Genomic DNA, 23428 nt, shown 5'->3' with positions numbered 1-23428 from the left:
CAGCTGACATCTTCAATTTGTAAATCTGATGATCTTGAGATCTCACAGGATACAACTGAAGTGAATGCCATTAGTCCAGATATCTCATCATCCATTCACAGCAAAGATCTGTCATCTGATCCTATGAAACAGGTCCCACCTTCTGATTCATTACTGACTACTAAGGAAAATCAAAGTCACAAAAGAGGCATTAAAAAACAAACTGCTCCTAAAGGAAAGAAGCGTTTTTCCTGTTCAGAATGTGGGAAATGTTTTGCACACAAATCACTGCTTGTTACTCACCATAGAACTCACACAGGGGAGAAGCCTTTTTCTTGTTCAGAATGTGGGAAATGTTTTAGCAATAAATCAAATTGCATTAAGCACCAGAGAACTCACACAGGGGAGAAGCCTTTTTCCTGTTCAGAATGTGGGAAATGTTTTGCACGTAAATCACATTTTGTTACTCATCATAGAACTCACACAGGGGAGAAGCCTTTTTCCTGTTCAGAATGTGGGAAATGTTTTGCACGTAAATCACAATTTGTTAATCACCATAGAACTCACACAGGGGAGAAGCCTTTTTCCTGTTCAGAATGTGGGAAATGTTTTAACCAGAAAGGGGATCTTGTTAAGCACCAAAGAACTCACACAGGGGAGAAGCCTTTTTCATGTTCAGAATGTGGGAAATATTTTAGCCTGAAAGTCAATCTTGTTAAGCACCAAAGAACTCACACAGGAGAGAAGCCTTTTTGATGTTCAGAATGTGTGAAACGTTTTACTCAGAATTCAAGTCTTGTTACACATGAGAGAATTCACACAGCAGTGAAGCCATATTCATGTTCAGAATGTAGGAAATGTTTTAAATGGCTCTTGAACGCCATCAAAGAACGCACACAGGGCAGAAGCCTTTTTTCCTGTTCAGAATGTGGGAAATGTTTTAACCGGAAAGTGATTCTTGTTAGACATCAGAGACCTCACACAGAGGAGAAGCCATTTTCATTTTTTTAATGTGGGAAATATTTTACTTGGAAATCAACTGTTAATAAACATCAGAGACGTCACATAGGGGAGAAGCCTTTTTTATGTTCATAATAACATAGTAACATAGTTTTGAAGGCTGAAGGAAGACCTTATGTCCATCTAGTTCAGCCTATTTTTAGTGCAGCTGTTCTGCATTGTTGATCCTGGGGAAGGCAAAAAACCCACAGAGTAGAAGCCAATTTTCTCCATAGGGAAAAAAATTCCTTCCCCTAAGCTGGGTCAACTATCTACCTATAATATTCTCTTATTCGTAACCTTCTATACTGTTATTCACAAGAAAAGCGTCCATTCCTTTCTTAAATTCATTCAGTGAGTTGGCCATCACTACTTCCTCAGGAAGAGAATTCCAGAGCCTCACTGCTCTTACCGTGAAGAACCCTCTTCTATGCTGGTGCAGAAATTGTCTTTCCTCCAAACGAAGAGAATGCCCCCCTTGTTCTTGTCACAGTCCTTGGTACAAACAGTTCATTGGAGAGATCTCTGTATTGCCCTCTGATATACTTGTACATATATATTGAGTCTCCCCTAAGTCTTCTCTTTTCTAGAGTAAATAGACCTAATTTTGATAACCTTTCTGGGTATTGTAGTGAACCAACTCCTTTTTTCATTTTAGTAGCCCGCCTTTGAACCCTTTCAAGTTCAGTATTGTCTTTCTTGAGCATCGGCGTCCAAAATTGCACACAATACTCCAAGTGTGGTCTGACGAGTGATTTGTACAGAGGGAGAATTATGTTTTTATCTTGTGTCCCCAGACCTCTTCTAATGCATCCCATGACCCTATTTGCTTTGGTGGCAGCTGCCTGACACTGGACACTCCAATTTAGCTTCTTATTGACTAAGATGCCTAAGTCTTTTTCCATGTCTGATATCCCCAGCAGTTTCCCATTTAGTAAGTAATTGTAGCATCTGTTTCTCCTTCCCATGTGCATAACCTTACACTTATCTGTGTTAAACCTCATTTGCCATTTTTCAGCCCAATTCTCCAATTTACTCAAATCTGTCTGTAGTTGCAACTACCTTACATAGTTTTGTATCATCTGCAAATACTGATATTTTACTGTGTAAGCCATCCACTAGATCATTAATAAATATATTTAATAGTAGGGGGCCCAATACAGCACCCTGTGGTCCCCCACTAGTAACCCTTGCCCAGTCTGAGTATGCCCCATTAATAACCACTCTTTGTTTTCTATCACTAAGCCAGCTACCTACCCATCTACACACATTTTCCCCTAGCCCAAGCTTTCTCATCTTACTTACCAATCTTTTATGTGGGACAGTGTCAAATGCTTTAGAGAAGTCGAGATAAATGACATCCAATGATTCTCCTGGGTCCATTTCAGAGCTTACATCCTCATAGAAGCTGATCAGGTTAGTTTGACAGGAGCGATCCTTCATAAATCCATGTTGATATGGAGTTAAACATTTATTAACATTGAGATATTCCATAATGGTATCCCTTAGAAAACCTTCAAAAATTTTACCCACAACAGATGCTAAGCTTACCGGCCTATAGTTTCCAGGTTCCCTTTTAGACCCCTTTTTGAATATTGGTACCACATTTGCTTGCCGCCAATCAAAAGGAACAGACCCTGTTTCTATAGAGTCTTGAATGTTGGATCAGTTTTAACCAAACTTGAATCTTCTTAAATGGATTGTCTTTTGTCATTCCTCATGTTTGCTGCCAAAAGGATAAAACTAAACTGTATTAACCCTCAACTGGTGAGGTGGGGTTTGACACACCCCAGGGAATTTTTGTTCGGCTGACATTCATTGAAAAATGCGGGTATGAGGATATGTCTCACTAGCTACCATCCATTTCCTTGTCAACAGGATGTCGTCAAGGCCTCTCTCTTTTGGCCACACAACAGAGCTAGCTGTCGTTAAGTGTTGTCTTGGCCTTGCTGAACCCCACATCACCACTCATGCAATTCTTTTTACACATTTTCAAAGTTTGAAAACTTTATTTTTACACAAATTTATAACTGAGTTTCTGATTGTTCGTGATACTTGGTGTCGAAAATTTGTTATACTCATGTGTAGTGTTGAGCGATACCACCCGATACTGAAAAATATCGTATCGGAATGGATCGGCCGATCTAAAAAAAGTATCGGGTATCGCCGATTCCGATCCCGGAAGTCCCATTCAAGTCAATGGAACAGAAATATCGGAATAAAATAAACCCTTTCTTTCCCTGTTGGTTAATTCTACATGAAGAAAAACAACATAATAATGTAGAATGTATTGTGGGAGGTGTAGGAGACATTAAAGCCATAGAGGTTTAGCCCAATCAAATGGAATAGCAGGAATTTTTTTTTTTTTTAAAGACGTTCGTAGTTAAAAAGATATTGACTATGTTAAAGTCTTTAATTTTTTGTCAGATATGTATGTTTCACTACTTCCATGCTCTTCACCTTCTTTTTTACTTCTCCCACACTTTCTCCTTCATCATCTTCAGCAGCAGCAGTATCTTCTTCTTCTATTCTTCATATTCTACTTCATCTTCTTCTTTTATTCTTCTTCATATTCTACTTCTTCATCTTCTTCCTATTCTTCTTCATCATATTCTTATTTGTGTCAGGCATTCCTGTAGTTATCTATAAAAGTTTGAAGATTACACCTTCCGTTCAGCCTGTCACAAAAGATTTACAACAGGATTTGTCCGCGTTCAGTTTGGCCTGCAGCAGCAGGCCTTTTCCAGGGGCACCACGAGGAGGAACGGACTCACCACCATACACTGCTTAGTCTTCTTCTGCTTATAAATTTGACAATCTCATTTTCTCAGATTTTTAGTCTTATGCTTAATGTTCTTCTGCTTTTGGTTTTTATGCTTCTTGGTCTTCTGTCTCTTGTTGTTCTGCATCTTGGTGGTTGTCTTCCTGTTCTTTGTCCTCTTGGTCATCTTCAGGGTCATCTTTTAGGTATTCTTCTGTGTGGTCTTCAGGGTCGTCGTCTTCAGGGTCATTGTCAGGGAGATCCAGAGTGAGAATCAAAAACCATTTCCACAAGCTTGAACTTTGAAAAGTAGCAGAAGTTACAAGAAGGCTGAGGAACTGGCGAGAACCAGCTGATGGTACTGGAACCCGGAGTGGCAGCAGAATGAACAAGAGCCAATGGCACAACCGTGGACCAGCTGACGGTGCTGGAACACGGTTACTAAGCAGGAGGTACCTGTGCTCCAAAGCACTACCAAGGACCAGCAGACGTTGGTGGAACTCGGATACCGACAAGGAGGCACCTAGGCCAAAGGCACTGCCGAGAACCAGCTGACGGTGCAGGAACCCGGATGGGTAGCAGAAGCTGCAAGAGCAAATGAAACTAGCGAGGACCAGCTGACGGTGCTGGAACCCGGAGGGGCAGCAGAAGGAACAAGAGCCAATGGGACAACCGTGGAACAGCTGACGGTGCTGGAACACTGTTACTAAACAGGAGGTACCTGTGCTCCAAAGCACTACCAAGGACCAGCAGACGTTGGTGGAACTCGGATACCGACAAGGAGGCACCTAGGCCAAAGGCTCTGCCGGGAACCAACTGACGTTGCTGGAACCCGGATGGGTAGCAGAAGGTACCCATGATTAACAAAGTGTCGCGTCCGCGAGCAGGCCGCAGTTACCGAAACCCACAGTCCTGCAGGGGGTGCTTTTCCTATTGGCACTATGGAACCAGCCTTTGTTACCAGAACCCGCAGTCCACATAGGAAGCACTGAAACTGCAGGCACCATAGACTCGGCTAACCCGACCGCAACACGACAGGACAACGTATCAGTGGCAAAGTGACGTTGACACTACCCGGAAACAGCAGGCGTGCTGTAACCAGGCTGGGCAGGAGGCAGTACCCTTGCCAAAGACACTGCCGAGAACCAGCTGATGGTGCTGGAACCCGGAGGGGCAGCAGAATGAACAAGAGCCAATGGCACAACCGTGGACCAGCTGACGGTGCTGGAACACGGTTACTAAGCAGGAGGTACCTGTGCTCCAAAGCACTACCAAGGACCAGCAGACGTTGGTGGAACTCGGATACCGACAAGGAGGCACCTAGGCCAAAGGCACTGCCGAGAACCAGGTGACGGTGCTGGAACCCGGATGGGTAGCAGAAGCTACAATACTCAATGGAGCGACCGAGAACCAGCTGACGGTGCTGGAACCCAGAGTGGCAGCAGAAGGAACAAGAGCCAATGGGACAACCGTGGAACAGCTGACGGTGCTGGAACATGGTTACTAAGCAGGAGGTACCTGTGCTAAAAAGCACTACCAAGGACCAGCAGACGTTGCTTGGACTCGGATACCGACAAGGAGGCACCTCAGCCAAAGGCACTGCCGAGAACCAGCTGATCTTGCTGGAACCCGGATGGGTAGCAGAAGATACCCATGAAAAACAAAGTTGCAATGCCGCGATCCGGCCGCAGTTACCGAAAACCACAGTCCTACAGGGGGTGCTTGTCCTATTGGCACTATGAAACCAGCCTTTTTTTACCAGAACCCGCAGCCCATATAGGAAGCACTGAAACTGCAGGCACCATAGACTCGGCTAACCCGACCGCAACACGACAGGACAACGTATCAGTGGCAAAGTGACGTTGACACTACCCAGAAACAGCAGGCGTGCTGTAACCAGGCTGGGCAGGAGGGAGTACCCATGCCAAAGATACTGCCGAGAACCAGCTGACGGTGCTGGAACCCGGAGGGGCAGCAAAAGGAACAAGAGCCAATGGCACAACCGTGGACCAGCTGACGGTGCTGGAACACGGTTTCTAAGCAGGCGTTACCTGTGCTAAAAAGCACTACCAAGGACCAGCAGACGTTGCTGGAACTCGGATACCAAGAAGGAGGCACCTAGGGAAACGCTCTGCCGAGAAACAGCTGACGGTGCTGGAACCCGGCTGGGCAGGAGGGAGTACCCGTGGCAAACACACTTCTGAGCAGCAACATGCGATGTTGAAGCCCAGCAGTCAATCATGCAGCAGGCTGAGGCCAACTTGGAGTTTTATGTTGGTTGTACACAACTACTGATTGTAACCGTGCTCCACTTTGGCCTCTGGCTCTACTGTCTCTAGTATTTCCCCTGGCCTCCAACCACGCCAGTTGCTGCTCTGCAGTGTTGTCTGCATAATCCACACTTGTTCCTGAGTTACTGGGGCTCAGTCACGTCAGTTGATCCCCTGATGTGTGTCCGGCAAGGTGTCCTGCTCTGTCCACATTCCCACAACTATTAATGGGAATGGGGACAGAGCAGGAGACATTGCCGGACACACATCAGGGGATCAACTGACGTGACTGAGTCCCAATAACAAAGGAACAAGTGTGGATTGTGCAGATGGCACATCAGAGCAGCGACTGGCGGGGTTGGAGGCCAGGGGAAATACTAGAGACAGTACAGCCAGAGGCCTAAGTGGACCACGGTTAAAAGTCAGTAGTAGTGTGGTGTTGGAGGCAGCAGTAGACTTTGCCATCCGCACAGCAGGGGAACAGCTGGCGTTACTGAACCCCACAGACACAGGAGCGAGTGTTTCTATCTGTGCGGACGGCACTTCCAAGCGACAACTGTGTTGAAGCCCAGGATCAATGCTCCGAGCAGGCTGAGACCTACTTGGAACAAGTGGAAAATAACATGTAGTGTGATGTTGGAGGCAGCAGGAGACTTTGCCATCCGCACAGCAGGGGAACAGCTGGCATTACTGAACTCCACTAACACAGGAGCTAGTGTGTGTTTCTCTGTGAAGACGGCACTTCTGAACACCAACTGGCATTGTTGGAGACCAGGATGAGGCATGGAGCAGGCTGAGGCCTGCTAGGGTTGGCATGTGGAGGCAGCAGGAGACTTTGCCATCTACACAGCAGGGTAACAGCTGGCATTACTGAACCCCACTAACACAGGAGCTAATGTGTGTTTCTCTGTGAAGACGGCACTTCTGAACACCAACTGGCGTTGTTGGAGCCCAGGATGAGGCATGGAGTTGGCTGAGGCCAACTTGCAGCACGTTTTATAGAGGTTGTAGACTACTACTGATTGTAACCATGCTCCACTTAGGCCTCTGGCTCCACTGTCTCTAGTATTTCCCCTGGCCTCCAACCCCGCCAGTGACAGCTCTGAAGTGGCATCAGCACAATCCACACTTGTTCCTGTGTTACTTGGCCTCAGTCCCGTCAGTTGATCCCCTGATGTGTGTTCGGCAAGGTCTCCTGCTCTATCCTCATTCACACTACTAGTAATGGGAATGTGGACAGAGCAGGAGACCTTGCCGGACACACATCAGGGGATCAACTGACGTGACTGAGGCCAAGTAACACAGGAACAAGTGTGGATTGTGCAGACGCCACTTCAGAGCTGTCACTGGCGGGGTTGGAGGCCAGGGGAAATACTAGAGACAGTGGAGCCAGAGGCCTAAGTGGAGCAGGGTTAAAAAAATCAGTAGTTAGTTTGAATGTGGATGGAGCAGGAGACTTTGCCGTCCACACAGCAGGGGAACAGCTGGCGTTACTGAAACCCACAGACAGGAACGAGTGTTTCAATCTGTGCGGACGACACTTCCAGGCTACAACTGGCTGTGTTGTAGCCCAGGATCAATGCTCCGAGCAGGCTGAGGCCTACTTGGAGCGAGGAGAAAAAGCGTTGTAGTGTGAGTTTGGAGGCAGCAGGAGACTTTGCCATCCACACAGCAGGGGAACAGCTGGCGTTACTGAACCCCACTAACACAGGAGCGAGTGTTTCAATCTGTGCGGAAGGTACTTCCAGGCTACCACTGGCTGTGTTGTAGCCCAGGATCAATGCTCCGAGGAGGCTGAGACCTACTTGGAGCGAGGAGAAAAAGCGTTGTAGTGTGAGTTTGGAGGCAGCAGGAGACTTTGCCATCCACACAGCAGGGGAACAGCTGGCGTTACTGAACCCCACTAACACAGGAGCGAGTGTTTCAATCTGTGCGGACGGCACTTCCAGGCTACAACTGGCTGTGTTGTAGCCCAGGATCAATGCTCAGAGCAGGCTGAGGCCTACTTGGAGCGAGGAGAAAAAGCATTGTAGTGTGAGTTTGGAGGCAGCAGGAGACTTTGCCATCATCACAGCAGGGGAACAGCTGGCGTTACTGAACCCCACTAACACAGGAGCGAGTGTTTAAATCTGTGCGCACGGCACTTCCAGGCTACAACTGGCTGTGTTGTAGCCCAGGATCAATGCTCCGAGCAGGCTGAGGCCTACTTGGAGCGAGGAGAAAAAGCGTTGTAGTGTGAGTTTGGAGGCAGCAGGAGACTTTGCCATCCACACAGCAGGGGAACAGCTGGCGTTACTGAACCCCACTAACACAGGAGCGAGTGTTTCAATCTGTGCGGACGGCACTTCCAGGCTACAACTGGCTGTGTTGTAGCCCAGGATCAATGCTCCGAGCAGGCTGAGGCCTACTTGGAGCGAGGAGAAAAAGCGTTGTGTGAGTTTGGAGGCAGCAGGAGACTTTGCCATCCACACAGCAGGGGAACAGCTGGCGTTACTGAACCCCACTAACACAGGAGCGAGTGTTTATATCTGTGCGGACGGCACTTCCAGGCTACAACTGGCTGTGTTGTAGCCCAGGATGAAGCATGCAGCAGGCGGAGGACAACTTGCAGCTGGTTTTATAGAGGTTGTAGACTACTACTGATTGTCACCGTGCTCCACTATGGCCTCCGGCTCCACTGTCTCTAGTATTTCTCCTGGCCAACAACCCCGCCAGTTACAGCTCTGAAGTGGCGTCTGCACAATCCACACTTGTTCCTGTGTAACTGTGGCTCAGTCCCGTCTGTTGATCCCCTGATGTGTGTCTGGCAAGCTCTCCTGCTCAGTCCTCATTCACACTACTAGTAATGGGAATGTGGACAGAGCAGGAGACCTTGCCGGACACACATCAGGGGATCAACTGACGGGACTGAGCCACAGTAACTCAGGAACAAGTGTGGATTGTGCAGATGCCACTTCAGAGCTGTAACTGGCGGGGTTGTTGGCCAGGGGAAATACTAGTGACAGTGGAGCCAGAGGCCTAAGTTGAGCACAGTTACAGATCTGTAGTAGTTTGCATGTGGATGGAGCAGGAGACATTGCCGTCTACACAGCAGGGGAACAGCTGGCATTACTGAACCCGACTAACACAGGAGCTAGTGTGTGTTTCTCTGCGAAGACGGCACTTCTGAACACCAACTGGCGTTGTTGGAGCCCAGGATGAGGCATGGAGCAGGCTGAGGCCTGATGGTGTTGGCATGTGGAGGCAGCAGGAGACTTTGCCGTCTACACAGCAGGGGAACAGCTGGCATTACTGAACCCCACAGACACAGTAGCGAGTGTTTTTCTCTGCGAAGACGGCACTTCTCAACACCAACTGACGTTGTTGGAGCCCAGGCTAAGGCCAATTGCAGCACGTTTTATAGAGGTAGTAGACTACTACTGATTGTAACCGTGCTCCACTATGGCCTCCAGCTTCACTGTCTCTAGTATTTCCCCTGGCCTCTAACCCCGCCAGTGACAGCTCTGAAGTGGCGTCAGCACAATCCACACTTGTTCCTGTGTTACTTGGGCTCATTCCCGTCAGTTGATCCCCTGATGTGTGTCCGGCAAGGACTCCTGCTCTGTCCTCATTCACACTACTAGTAATGGGAATGTGGACAGAGCAGGAGACCTTGCCGGTCACACATCAGGGAATCAACTGACGTGACTGAGGCCAAGTAACACTGGAACAAGTGTGGATTATGCAGACGCCACTTAAGAGCTGTCACTGGCGGGGTTGGAGGCCAGGGGAAATACTAGAGACAGTGGAGCCAGAGGCCTAAGTGGAGCAGGGTTAAAAATCAGTAGTAGTTTGAATGTGGATGGAGCAGGAGACTTTGCCATCCACACAGCAGGGGAGCAGCTGGCGTTACTGAACCCCACTAACACAGGAGCTAGTGTTTTTCTCTGTGCAGACGACACATCTGAGCGACAACTGGCTGTGTTGAAGCCCAGGGATTATAGTTCAGGTGGTAGAAACATGAACACAACAGGAGACCTGGATACAGTTGCCAACCAATTATTTAGTCGGGAAGAGGACTGGCAAATTCTGGGGAGATCCAGGCCTTGTTCATTTTCAGAAAAGTAAGCCGGTCGACGTTATCGGAAGAAAGTCGCGTGCGACGGTCTGTTAGTACACCACCTACGGCACTAAAGACGCGTTCCGATAATACACTGGCAGCAGGGCAAGCCAGCACCTCCAATGCATACTGGCTAAGCTCTGGCCATGTATCCAGCTTAGAAACCCAAAACTTGAAGGGGGAAGAGCCATCTGGGAGTACAGTCACAGGGCGAGACATGTAGTCTGTCACCATCTGACAGAAACGTTGCCTCCTGCTGACTGGAGCCGTCAGTGATGGTGTAGACAATTGTGGCGGACACACAAAACTTTGGCACATTTGGGCCATACTGGTCTTGCCTTGTGCTGAGGCGCTGCCTCTGCTCCCTCTTTGTGCCGAGTTTCCTCCACTGGCTCGACGCACAGAGGTGCTTTGTAAAGCACTAGCACCACTGCTGTCGGGTGGAATGGAAAACATGATGGACTGCACCAGTGTGTCTTGGTACTCCCGCAGTTTACGCTCCCGGTTCAATGTTGGTATGAGGGTTTGCAAGTTGTCCCGGTAGCGAGGATCTAGGAGGGTGTACACCCAATAATCAGCCGTGTAGAGAATGTGGGCGATGCGGCCGTCGTTTCTCAGGCACTGCAGCATGAAGTCAACCATGTGCTGCAGACTCCCAACTGCCAAAGAACCGCTGTCCCCTGCTTGAGGCGTGATCTCTGACTGCTCTGCATCACCCCACCCTCGCTGTACATACTGACTAGAGCTTTGTGTACCTCCCTCCTGTGGAGAGATGTCTTCCTCCTCCATCGACTCCTCCTCATCCTCCTCACAAAGTGTCCCCTGCCTAGGCCTTTGTGAGGAAGCACGTAGCGCAGACTGTCCAGAAGCAGATGGCATTTGGGACTCCTCATCCTCCACCTCTTCCAAAACCTCATCCCTTAGTGCTTGCAGTGTTTTTTGAAGCAGGCAGATAAGGGGGACAGTCATGCTGACTAGTGCATCATCTGCACTCGCCATCCAAGTGGAATCAACGAAGGCACGCAAAACGAGGCAGATGTCCTTCATAGAGGCCCACTCAGTGGTGCTGAAGTGTGACTGGCGCACATTGCGACTTGTTTGTGCCTGATGCAGCTGGTACTCCATGACTGCTGCCTGCTGCACACACAACCGCTCCAACATATGTAACGTTGAATTCCACCTGGTGGGTAGGTCACATATGATGCGATGTTCCGGAAGGCGTAATCGGCGCTGCAGAGCAGCAAGGCACGATCTTGCCGTGCTGGAACGACGCAAGTGAGCGCACTCTATGTGGACCTTGTGCAGCAGTGCATCAAGATCCGGATAGTCCCTCAGAAAGCTCTGCACGACCAAGTTGAGCACATGTGCCAGACATGGGATGTGAGTGAGGTTGCCTAGGCCAAGAGCTGCCACCAGATTTCAGCCATTGTCACACACTACCAAGCCCGGCTGGAGATTCGCTGGCACAAACCACACGTCGCTCTCCTGCTTGATGGCATTCCAGAGCTCCTGCACTGTGTGGCTTCGATTCCCCAAAGAAATTAATTTGAGTACGGCCTGTTGACGTTTGGCCATGGCTGTGCTCATATCGGTCGTAACAGGCTCCTGCTGCGCTGTTTCAGAGGAACTTGAGTAGGAGGAGGAGTCAATATGTACAGACTGGATTCCTGCAATCCGTGGAGTTGGCAGAACATGTAGAGTGCCACTCTCCAGATCTGTACCCGGCTCCACAACATTGACCCAATGGGCAGTGAGGGAAAGGTATCGTCCCTGTCCATGGTTACTGGTCCACGAATCAGTGGTCAGGTGGACCTTGCTACTGACGGCGTTTAGTAGCGCATGTTTTATGTTTGCCTCCACATGTTTCTGCAGGGCAGGGACGGCTCGCCTGCTGAAATAAAAGCGGATGGGCACGGTGTATTGTGGGACTGCCAATGCCATGAAGTCCCAGAAGGTGTCGGTCTCCACCAGCCTGAATGACAGCATTTCAAGGGCCAGTAGTTTGACAATGCCAGCATTCAGAGCCTGTGCTCGGGGATGGTTTGCCGAGTATGGTCGCCTTTTCTCCCATGCCTGTGCTACCGATGGCTGCCGAGTGGCCTGGGAGTGTGAGGATGACTTGGAACGTGGTGCTGTGGGTGGAATGTCACAGGGTCTCCGGACAACAGTGCCAGAGGTTCTTCCTTGGCGATCCTGTGAGGAAGCCGAACCAGCTGTGTGTGAGCTGGAGGAAGAGGCCCCAACACGAGCTGAAGAGGTGGTAGGTGGTGCTGTACGTTGGCCTACGTCTTCAGTGTGTCTGTGTAACTCCACCTCGTGCTTGGTCCGCACTTGTTTCTACATATTAGTGGTATTGAGGTTGCTGACATTTTTTCCTCTTTTGACTCTCTGATGACACAGCTTGCGTTTGACAAAGCAAATGTCATCTGCAACTGTGTCAAAAAAGGACCACGCACTGCAAGTCTTGGGAGCGCCCGTTTTGCCTTTTGAAAGTGGAATGCTCCTAACGGGTGCCGAAGTGGAGGCTACAGGCAACCAAGTCTTCCCCCTCCCTCTCCCTCCGGTTTTGGCCGTTCCGGGAATCTCTTCCTCAGAGCTGTTCCCACCACCTTCCTGTTCCTCACGCCATTATGGGTCAAGGACCTCATCATCTACACTCCCCTCTTCAAACATCTGCTTCTCCTGGGTTGTCTCGCCAGCACCGTATGCACCAGAAAGTGGTAACTGAGTCTCGTCATCATCTGATGCGTACTGAGGTGTGCTGAACATAGGCACTGGCCCACCCGCCTCTTCAGATTCAGAGGGACAAAGAAGTTGCGCATCACTGCATACTCCCTCTTCTTCACATTCTGGAATGCTGCTTGGCTGGCCCCCTCTTTCCAAACCAACAGATTCCGAGAACAGAAGTAGCGACTGTGATGGCTCCTGTCCAGGGCTCTCTGACTGCCTGGGCACTTTGGCAGGTGGTGAAGAGACAGATGGTTGCTCTTCGGTGCTCTGGCCCTGTGAGGATGTGGAAGTAATTGAAGTCGATGCGTTAGCTGCCATCCATCCGACAACGGCTTCAATTTGTTCCTCCCGCAGCAGTGGGGTACGGTGAGGTCCTACAAAGTTGCGCATAAAGGACTGTTGCCTGCTAAAACGGGGATGCTGACTCACTGGTGCCAACAGCAGGCACAGAATCCCCACGTCCTCTCCCTGCAGAATCCCCACGTCCTATCCCTGTAGAATCCCCAAGTCCTCTCCCTGATGAAACTCCACGACCACGTGCCTTACTCTCTGCCGTCTTCATCTTGCTAGACTGAGAAAGATAGGCAGAAAAGTACAAAGGGGGGCCTTAGTGTGTTTGTTCCAGAACAGCTGGTTACAGGTATAAGAAAAACTAATTTTATGAAGTGTGTGTGTTGACTACACTTTAATGGGAGCTAATGTGGCCTACACAACTTTCAAATGTAGTGTTTGGTGAACTTTGTTGTTTTTTTTGGGGGGGGGAAAAACTAAAAGGATGTGACCAATGATTTGAAAGTCAGAGTATCACCAACTTTCTGGAGCTATTACAATGCAGGCAGGTAACCTACAATGCAAAAGATGAGGCTCCAGAAAAATTGGGTAATACTGATCTGGCTGCAGCTGAAGGGCACAAGCCAGAAAAAAGGATCCTCTATCTACTCCTATATAGTGTTTGCAACCAACCAATGTAGATGGATATGGATGGATGCACACTAATAGGAGAAGAAAAAATGAGCTGCAATTAAAGAAAAATATGTGTGAGGCAGTGAGCGGCCTACAACCAGACGTAGCTGCAGGACACACTACTCAGCGTGAGCTGCACTCACACACAGTCAGAGACCTCTCAGACAGCCGTGAAGAGTGCAGCTAAGTGGGCACTAGCACTGAAAGGCTGCAGAAAGGCTCCGCTGTCTACTACTATTGTTTGCAACCAACGTATATGGATACGGATGGAAGCACACTAGATAGAATTTTTTAAATAAGCAGCTCAAAAAGAAAAATATGTATGAGGCAGCAGTGAGGCACGCTGGGCGGCCTACAACCAGACGTGGCTGAAGGACCCACTCCACAGCATGAGCTGCACTCACACAGCCCTTGTAGACAGCTGTGAATACTGCTGCTAGGGAAAAGCAAGCTACAGTGGTGGTTTATGTAGCCTGGGTAAAGCACAATATTGTTTTGAGAATCGCTATTTCTAACTGTCCCTCACAGTCTTCAACAGCAGCCTGTCCCTAACTGAATTCACAGCAGAGTGACCAGAAATGGCGGCGGCGGTGGCTTTTATAGTGCATCATGACATCATTTCAGCAGCCAATCACAGCCATGCCAATAGTTAACATGCCTACATGCCTAACAGGATGTGCCCACACTTCTGAGGATTCCCATTGGCTGAATCAAAGTGAGCGGGCTGATAGCATTATGGGAACTTCCGATTCCGGTATCCGATATGAAAAAAGTATCGGAAGTCAGTATCGGAATTCCGATACAGCTAATATCGGCCGATACCCGATACTTGCGGTATCGGAAAGTTCAACACTACTCATGTGTAATCAATCGCCAAAATGAAAACGATTAAAACAAACGTGATCCTTGCATTTTCTGTAAAAATAAGAGATTTCTAAACACTGGGGTATAGGAAACCCCACATCACCAGTTGCGTGACAAAAACCCCACCTCACCAGTTGAGGGTTAATTCCAAATATAAAACTATACCCATAATTCACCCCCTGAAGGTTAGTCAGTAGGTGACTAACAGAAAAAACATGTACCCCAAAGCAGGGCTGTGGAGTCGGTAAGCCAAACCTGCGACTCCGACTCCTCAATTTCCCTTACAGCGACTCCAACTCCGACTCCACGACTCCGACTCCCACATATATTGCTTATATTTAAGTGAAAAATGTATTCTAGTACAATGTGAACATCAGACATTAAATCATTTTTATGATACAATAATCAAGATATTTAGATAGAACATAATATTTATTGGAATACAACTTTAGAACACAAAAAATTGTAATAAATTGTAAACATGTAATACACTGTCATATCGATTACATATATATATATATATAACACTATGTAGTAAACTATAAGTGGAAAAAACAGTTTTCAACAAAAACATACTAAATAACATTTGTGCAGTCTATGAATTTGTTCTAAGAAAAAGAATTGCCTCCATCAGATCCTCCTTCATAGATGACCTCAAATCTGACCTAATAATTTTAAGGCTAGAGAACAACCTCTCTACAGTAACTTGGGTTGGAGGCAAAGCCGTAACCACATGGGCAACATCTCTAACAATTTCCGGGTGTAAAGGAATTGCCTCATGCACAGTCAGTTTTGATGAACGGTTGAATTTTTCTTTTTCTTTGAGAGCAAGTGAAACATTTTGCTGAAATATGGTCAATCTGCTGCTATAGGAGACAGAGTGAAATCTTTTTCCTTGCGGCAACGCTTTGCCTGCTCCATGTCATACAAATACTTGTCAAAGTCAAACTCCTCATCTGATGAGGATGAAGATATGGCAGCAGTAGCACTGTCAGGACCCGAGTCCTCTTGCGCCTGGCAGTCCTCCTGTAGGCCACTCTTCCTAACTGCTACCTCAGTCAGAGCTTCTTTTCCTTTAGTAAGCTGTTGATCATCAAGCAATATACGATGACTTGGGTCCACATAAACAGCTGCCAGAAAAATTGTATTTTCCAATAGCTGTGTCTCTCTCCATTTCATTGAAGCAGAAATGCCATCTGCGATTAAACAGCAAAATAGCAATTTCTTCCGCTCCCTCATGAAAATGCCAGGAGTTAAATCCTCAGCTTGTAATTTTTTAGTCACAGTAAATGGGTGATTAAGCAATTCCTTCAATTCAGCCACCTGTGTCCATTGACCTTCATTTAGGGTTACCTGAGGGTTCACCATATCTATAAGAAACGGTTTTAGTTGATCAACAATTGCCATTTTCCAGCACGTCTCTTCAAGATGGAATCAATTTTAGGGGTTCTGGCGGCAATAACCAATTTCCTCACTTTTCCAATCAGATTTCCAGCATGTCCCTCTTGCAGACTGTCTCTTATTGCCAGCTGCAGCGTGTGCACAACACAGCGCATGTGATGAATAGGAAAGTGTTTTGAAGCAGCTTCAACAAGATCATCTATTTCTACAGTATAATTTTGCTGTTCTTCTGTAGTAATATCTGTTTGTTCCTCAGTTACATGAACAGCACTGTGGCCTTCCATCTCAAACATACTGAATCCTAAATGTTCCTCTAGCTGCTGTTCATTACTCTCATTCATCAGTGTAATTGTACTTATGTTTGAAGCATTGTCCGTTACAATAGCAAGAACCTGTTCTTTTTTGAGTTCGTAATCTTGCAGAACTTTTTCCACTAAGGCCTGGAGAAACTGGCTGCTGTGATGAGCTCTAGTATCTTTTACTGCCAGCGTGTTGGTAACAATTTTTGTTGTCACAAACCTATCGAATATTGATGGCAAAATAGTTCACTCTGTGACGTGTGCAGGCGTCCAGTGTAAGGAACATGAAGCGTCTTTTGAGAGTCTTTTTAAGACCTTCCTTTTGTTTAAGGGCTTCTTCAATCACTAATTTTCTAATACTTTCTCTTTCCAGAGAAACACCAAGTTTGTGGCCATTTCTCCATTAAGAGCTTTAAAAGCTGGTCATGCAAATAATGATAATGGTACACCGTCCTTCACAACAAGCTGGATGAGCTGTCTTTTAGACATATCTGCTGTCATTGTTACAGTAACTTTGTCACTTACAAAATATCTTGTTAATGATGTTTGAGATGCTCTTTCCTCCTCCTTTGCCTGGCAGGAAGTGTCAGTCTGTGTGCTACCCGGCTTTCATTCTTTTTGGTACCGATAAGATATGGATAGACAGATATGGATAAATGGATATATAGATAGAGCAGATTTCTAATCTGCTTTTGATATTGAAAACATTATCTATGAGCTCAAAAAGCTTTCAGGTGATGCGTTTTTTTTAAAAATCTGATCTGCTTTTGCAGCTGAAAAACGTATTCTCAAAAAACGCAGCAAAAACAGTGTGTGTGAATGTAGCCTTAGATCAGGAATAGAACAGCCATTTGTAGGGCATTTCATAACTTTCCCAAATTCCTATGAAAAAATATTCAGCACATTCTGCATTGAACTACTGTACCCAATTTATTATATATTTTAGGAGTCGGAGTCGGTCCATTTTATACCGACTCCAACTCCGACTCCACCAAAATGAGCTCCGACTCCACAGCCCTGCCCCAAAGTTCAGTACTGTACCATTCCACCTCCATTGATGATCAGATCGTTAGGGCCACAAGGATCCCTAGAAGTCAAGTACTTCAATACAGAAAAAAAGAGGAAAATCATCGTGTACCACTGGTAGTGACCTACAACCCACAACTTGAAATACTCAGAAAAATGGCTAAGAAACTTCACCATATCCTACACAATGATGACCAGTTAAAAACACTATTCAAAGACCTCCCCTTGCTATGTTGCAGACAACCTCCCAATCTAAGAAACATCATTATCCGAAGTTCAATGCCCTCAGATTCACCAAGAGGAACATATCCTTGCAATGGGAGAAGATGCAAAACCTGCATTCACATAGAGACCAAAGACAAAATCCGAATTCCCAACACAGCAGGACTATAAGATCCCAGGGACATTCACATGTTCCTCTTCCAATGTGGTGTATTTAATTCTATGCAATATATGTCCTGTGGGTGGCCTCTATGTTGGAGAAACAGGACAGAGACTGAGAGCAAGGATGAGGTCTCATCCTCATACAATTACAGACAAAAAAACCCATTTACCTGTGGCCAAACATTTCTGTGGTCCAGGACACAACATAAACAATATGAAAGTTGTCATTTTAAAAAGCAATTTTAAATCACACACACATCGGAGAGTGTGGAAGCATAAATTCATTACTATCTTTGATACACAGGACTCAATTTGTCAGAAGGTTTTATGGCCTATTACCATATCTGAGCTACTTGCTCCAAACAGCCCTTTGATCTCACAGAATTTTCACACCTCTGATGTAATCGTACCTAATTAAGGATTCTCCCTTCAAGCTCAGTATTTGTTTATTGAGATTGTATTCTCTATTTAAATGTCCATGTATCACACCAGCATGTGCTTTAAACTGTATATAAAAAAGGTTTCTTCAAATATTTTGTTATATCAGCCTGATGAAGGGACATAAGCAGTCCCAAAAGCTTGCTTTGTAACATCATTTACTATTTGTTAGTCATTCAAAGGTATCATACCCACAAGATTCCTATTTTGTTTCTCTCACTGAGAGCACTTTATATATTTTTTCTACTGGCTAACATGGTACCAAACCACTTTTTTCGCTTTTCAAAATAATGCACATATTTTATTAAAATTTCATACAAGACATTATTATGCCCTGTATCATCCTTGGTAGCTGAGCCTGATTGGATATCCAGGTAATACTGTTCACATGCCCATACACTATATTAGCATAATAGCAATCACTTATAGATGTGGGGTGGTCTTTGTCTATTAATTATTGTTGTCCATGTTGTTTGGCTCTATCCATAGCACTGAGATATTTTCTCATCTTGTGATATATACAGCATAGCTCTCATGGTTGCTTTTCCAAGGGGGTGGTGTGTCCTTTAAATCAACAGCTGCATATTTTGCACATTTCTTATCCATCATTCCCTCATGTTCTTTCCCCTGTGTCTTTTTTTTAGCATAATAATGTTTTGTATGAAATTTTAAACAATAAAATATGTGCATTATTTTGAAAAAACTCTTTGGACTAGTACACTTTTTTTCGTTTTTTCTTGCAGCCACCCCACAGAGTATAATGCAGCCCCCCTCATAGAGTATGATGCAATCACCGCTGATAGAATATAAATATAATACTGTCCCCCAAAGAATATAATGTAGCCCCGAATAGAATATAATACAGCCCACCTCCCCATAGAATATAATGTAGCCCCATCAACGAGTATGATGCAATCCTCCCTCATAAAATCTAATACAGCCCCCCATAGAATATAATACAGCCCACCTCCCCATAGAATATAATGTAGCCCCATCAACGAGTATGATGCAATCCTCCCTCATAAAATCTAATACAGCCCCCCATAGAATATAATACAGCCCACCTCCCCATAGAATATAATGTAGCCCCATCAACGAGTATGATGCAATCCTCCCTCATAAAATCTAATACAGCCCCCCATAGAATATAATACAGCCCACCTCCCCATAGAATATAATGTAGCCCCATCAAAGCAATGCAATCCTCCCTCATAAAATCTAATACAGCCCCCCATAGAATATAATACAGCCCACCTCCCCATAGAATATAATGTAGCCCCATCAACGAGTATGATGCAATCCTCCCTCATAAAATCTAATACAGCCCCCCATAGAATATAATACAGCCCACCTCCCCATAGAATATAATGTAGCCCCATCAACGAGTATGATGCAATCCTCCCTCATAAAATCTAATACAGCCCCCCATAGAATATAATACAGCCCACCTCCCCATAGAATATAATGTAGCCCCATCAACGAGTATGATGCAATCCTCCCTCATAAAATCTAATACAGCCCCCCATAGAATATAATACAGCCCACCTCCCCATAGAATATAATGTAGCCCCATCAACGAGTATGATGCAATCCTCCCTCATAAAATCTAATACAACCCCCATAGAATATAATGTAGCCCCCCATAGAATATAATACAGCCCTCCTCCCCATAGTATATAATGCAGCCCCCCATAGTATAAAATATACCGCCCATAGTATATAACACAGCCTCCCTCATAGAATATAATATACCCCACAATAGTATATAACCCAGCCCACATATATAACCCAGCCCACATAGTGTATACCACAGCCCTCATAGTATATAGCACAGTCCTCAAAGTACATAGCACTGCCCGCATAGTATATAGCACCGCCTGCATAGTATATAGCACAGCCCTCATAGTATATAGCACAGCCCGCATAGTTTATATAGCACAGCCCACATCTCCCCCGCAAGAATGGCCTCACAGTCAAGTATTCACTGTTATAGTAAAAAAAACCCCACTATCCTCACCTCTCCTCGTGCCTGCGCTGCTCCTGGCTCCTGTCTCAGCAGCTGCCTCTGCACTGCCTGCACCCGCAGTGTCAGAGGCAGGGAATGATGGGAGAGGGAGCATCAGCTGCCGCGCTCTCCCCCATCATTGCTTTGAACTGTACTGGCAGACGCCGGTATATTTCAATGTGGCGGTGGGTCAGCGCTGGTGGGCCCCCCTGCCTCACGGGCCTCAAAGCGGCTATGTGATGTGCCGCTAGCTGGGGACCCCTGGGGGAACGGGGGCCCTAGGCAGCGGCCTGGTCTGCCTGACCCTAATGCCGGCCCTGGTTATAAGATACGTGGGGTTCCCGATCAGTTCGAAACCACCGACCATAGACAAATGTCGGCGCAGCACAAAGCCCTGCTAGCGCTGACGTTTATCTACCGCTGGCAGTCATGAAGCGGTTAAGTTAAGGGTACCATAATTTCTGTCCAGGCCTATTTCATGAGATTAATTTTTTTTTCATTCTGTGGAAGCATGGCTGAAAAGCAATGTCTGACTTTCATTTGTTCATTTTCATAGATTTTTGATTTATTATTAGTTTTGTCAGATTCAAGTTATTTCTGTGACCATTGTGGGTTTTTCTGTCATTAAACGAGGGGTACCAACAATTTTGACCACGTGTGTAGGAGGAGTGAATAATTTGACTCCTCAGTCTCTTTCCAGAAATTAACACACAGTGGATGTTGGAGAGTGAATTACACATTTGCCATTTTATTACCCAGCACATAGTGCCCAGATTGTGCTCCAGGAGACACACACCACAAATTAAGTGGATTCTTCTCACTATAATATTGCTAAATACAGGGATCCTAAATGTTGTTTGCGCACACTGCAAGACTCCGAAGTGAGAGCGGATTTTGCTGGATTGGTTTATAGAAACCTTGTTGCTTTTCAACAGCCTTTGAGCCACTAATAGTTCGGGAACCTCTGTTTTTCCATTGACAGATGATGGACCTGAGTGGGGACTTGTTTTTGTGAGATGAGAATTGGTATTATTTTCACCTACATAACATTGATTGGTTTCTTTTTATTCGATATTTGGGAGGCAGAATGAACAAACAGTTGAACACCACACACTACTGGCTCATCCAACAAGGTTTTCTATTAGACTGTGAACTGTTATTGTCTTGGTAAATAATTAAAGTTTTTTACATAGCTTGCCATTTTTATGAACAGTTTAAGTAGAAATGTTCAAAAATATAAAACTCAAGGATATTTTATTAAAAAATAATTTTTTCATCTTTGCAGATGACTGTACCAGGACATCAGAGGGACAGCTGACATCTTCAACTTCTCAATCTGATGATCTTGAGATCCTACAAGATACAACTGAAGTGATTGCTGTTACTCCAGATATAGCATCATCCATTCACAGCAAAGATCTGTCATCTGATCCTATGAAACAGGTCCCATCTTCTGATTCATTACCGACTACTAAGGAAAATGAAAGTCACAAAAGAGGCAATAAAAAACAAACTGCTCCTAAAGGAAAGAAGTCATTTTCCTGTTCAGAATGTGGGAATTGTTATGCACATAAATCACTGCTTGTTAATCACCATAGAAATCACACAGGGGAGAAGCCTTTTTCATGGTCAGAATGTGGGAAATTTTTTAACCATAAAAAAGATTTGGTTAATCACCATAGAACTCACACTAGGGAGAAGCTTTTTTCCTGTTTAGAATGTGGGAAATGTTTTACCCGGAAAGCGCAACTGATTAGTCACCAGAGAACTCACACAGGGGAGAAGCCTTTTTCATGTTTAGAATGTGGGAAATGTTTTAACGATAAATCAGATGGTGTTAAGCACCAGAGAACTCACACAGGGGAGAAACTTTTTTCATGTTCAGAATGTGGGAAATGTTTTAACAATAAATCACATTTTCTTATCCACCAAAGAACTCACACAGGGGAGAAGCCTTTTTCATGTTTAGAATGTGGGAAATGTTTTAACAATAAATTACATTTTCTTATCTGCCAAAGAACTCACACAGGGGAGAAGCCTTTCTCATGTTTAGAGTGTGGGAAATGTTTTACTCGGAAAGCGCATCTGATTAGTCACCAGAGAACTCACACAGGGGAGAAGCCTTTTTCATGTTTAGAATGTGGGAAATGTTTTAACGATAAATCAGATTGTGTTAAGCACCAGAGAACTCACACAGGGGAGAAACTTTTTTCATGTTCAGAATGTGGGAAATGTTTTAACAATAAATCACATTTTCTTATCCACCAAAGAACTCACACAGGGGAGAAGCCTTTTTCATGTTTAGAATGTGGAAAATGTTTTACCCAGAAAGCGCAACTGATTAGTCACCAGAGAACTCACACAGGGGAGAAGCCTTTTTCATGTTTAGAATGTGGGAAATGTTTTAACCATAAATCAAATTTTCTTATCCACCAAAGAACTCACACAGGGGAGAAGCCTTTTTCATGTTTAGAATGTGGGAAATGTTTTAACGATAAATCAGATTGTGTTAAGCACCAGAGAATTCACACAGGAGAGAAACTTTTTTCCTTTTAATGTGGGAAATATTGTAACCAGAAAGTTCTTCTTGATTGCCATCAGATGAAAAGCTTTTTCATTTTCTTAATGTGGGAAATATTTTACTTGCAAATCAACTGTTAATAAACACCAGAGATGGGGAGAAGCCTTTTATGTTCATAGTGTTGGAATAATTTTAACCAAAATTGAATCTTCTTAAATGGGTTGTCTCGTGTCAATCCTCATGTTTGCTGACAAAAGGATAAAACTAAACTTTATTAATTCCAAATGTAAAACTATACCTATAATTCCCCCCCTGAAGTTTAGTCAATAGGTGACTAATAGAAAATAACATGTACCCCACAGTTCAGTATATAGGGTGAGGTGATGTATACACACTCACTCTCCAAGCCTCTCATTTCTATGGGTTTCATCGTCCTCACCAAAGGCGACTCATCAGCAGACTCTTTAATATTGATATATATTCAAGCGATACTAGACAAAAAAAGCTAAAATCATGTATCATTTTATCCAAAACAGTCAGAAAACTAGCCCCATATTGGCAGATCCCAGACTTCAAACTATATACATCGTAACAAGAAACGAGGAATGGATTCGGCACACCAACCATGTAAAAATAAAAGAAAACCTTTATTGCAGCATGTGAAACTGGTTTAAAAACATTGGAAACAC

At 45.4% G+C, this 23428-nt stretch overlaps 1 protein-coding gene across 1 annotated transcript; it reads left to right on the top strand.

Moving 5' to 3' along the window:
- On the top strand, positions 1–22913 carry LOC141082263 (uncharacterized). The gene is made up of 2 exons (XM_073566202.1): positions 1–132; positions 21504–22913. The coding sequence occupies exon 2, from the start codon at positions 21653–21655 to the stop codon at positions 22772–22774; it is 1122 nt and encodes a 373-aa protein (XP_073422303.1). The 5' UTR covers positions 1–132; positions 21504–21652; the 3' UTR covers positions 22775–22913.
- The last annotated feature ends 515 nt before the right edge of the window (positions 22914–23428 follow it).

The sequence above is a fragment of the Dendrobates tinctorius genome, unplaced genomic scaffold, assembly GCF_039654945.1.
Source record: "Dendrobates tinctorius isolate UK_male_01 unplaced genomic scaffold, ASM3965494v1 ptg000017l, whole genome shotgun sequence".
Lineage (NCBI taxonomy): Eukaryota > Metazoa > Chordata > Amphibia > Anura > Dendrobatidae > Dendrobates > Dendrobates tinctorius.
The sequence above is the reverse complement of the archived record's forward strand: the minus strand, read 5'-3'. Positions and strand labels throughout refer to the sequence as shown.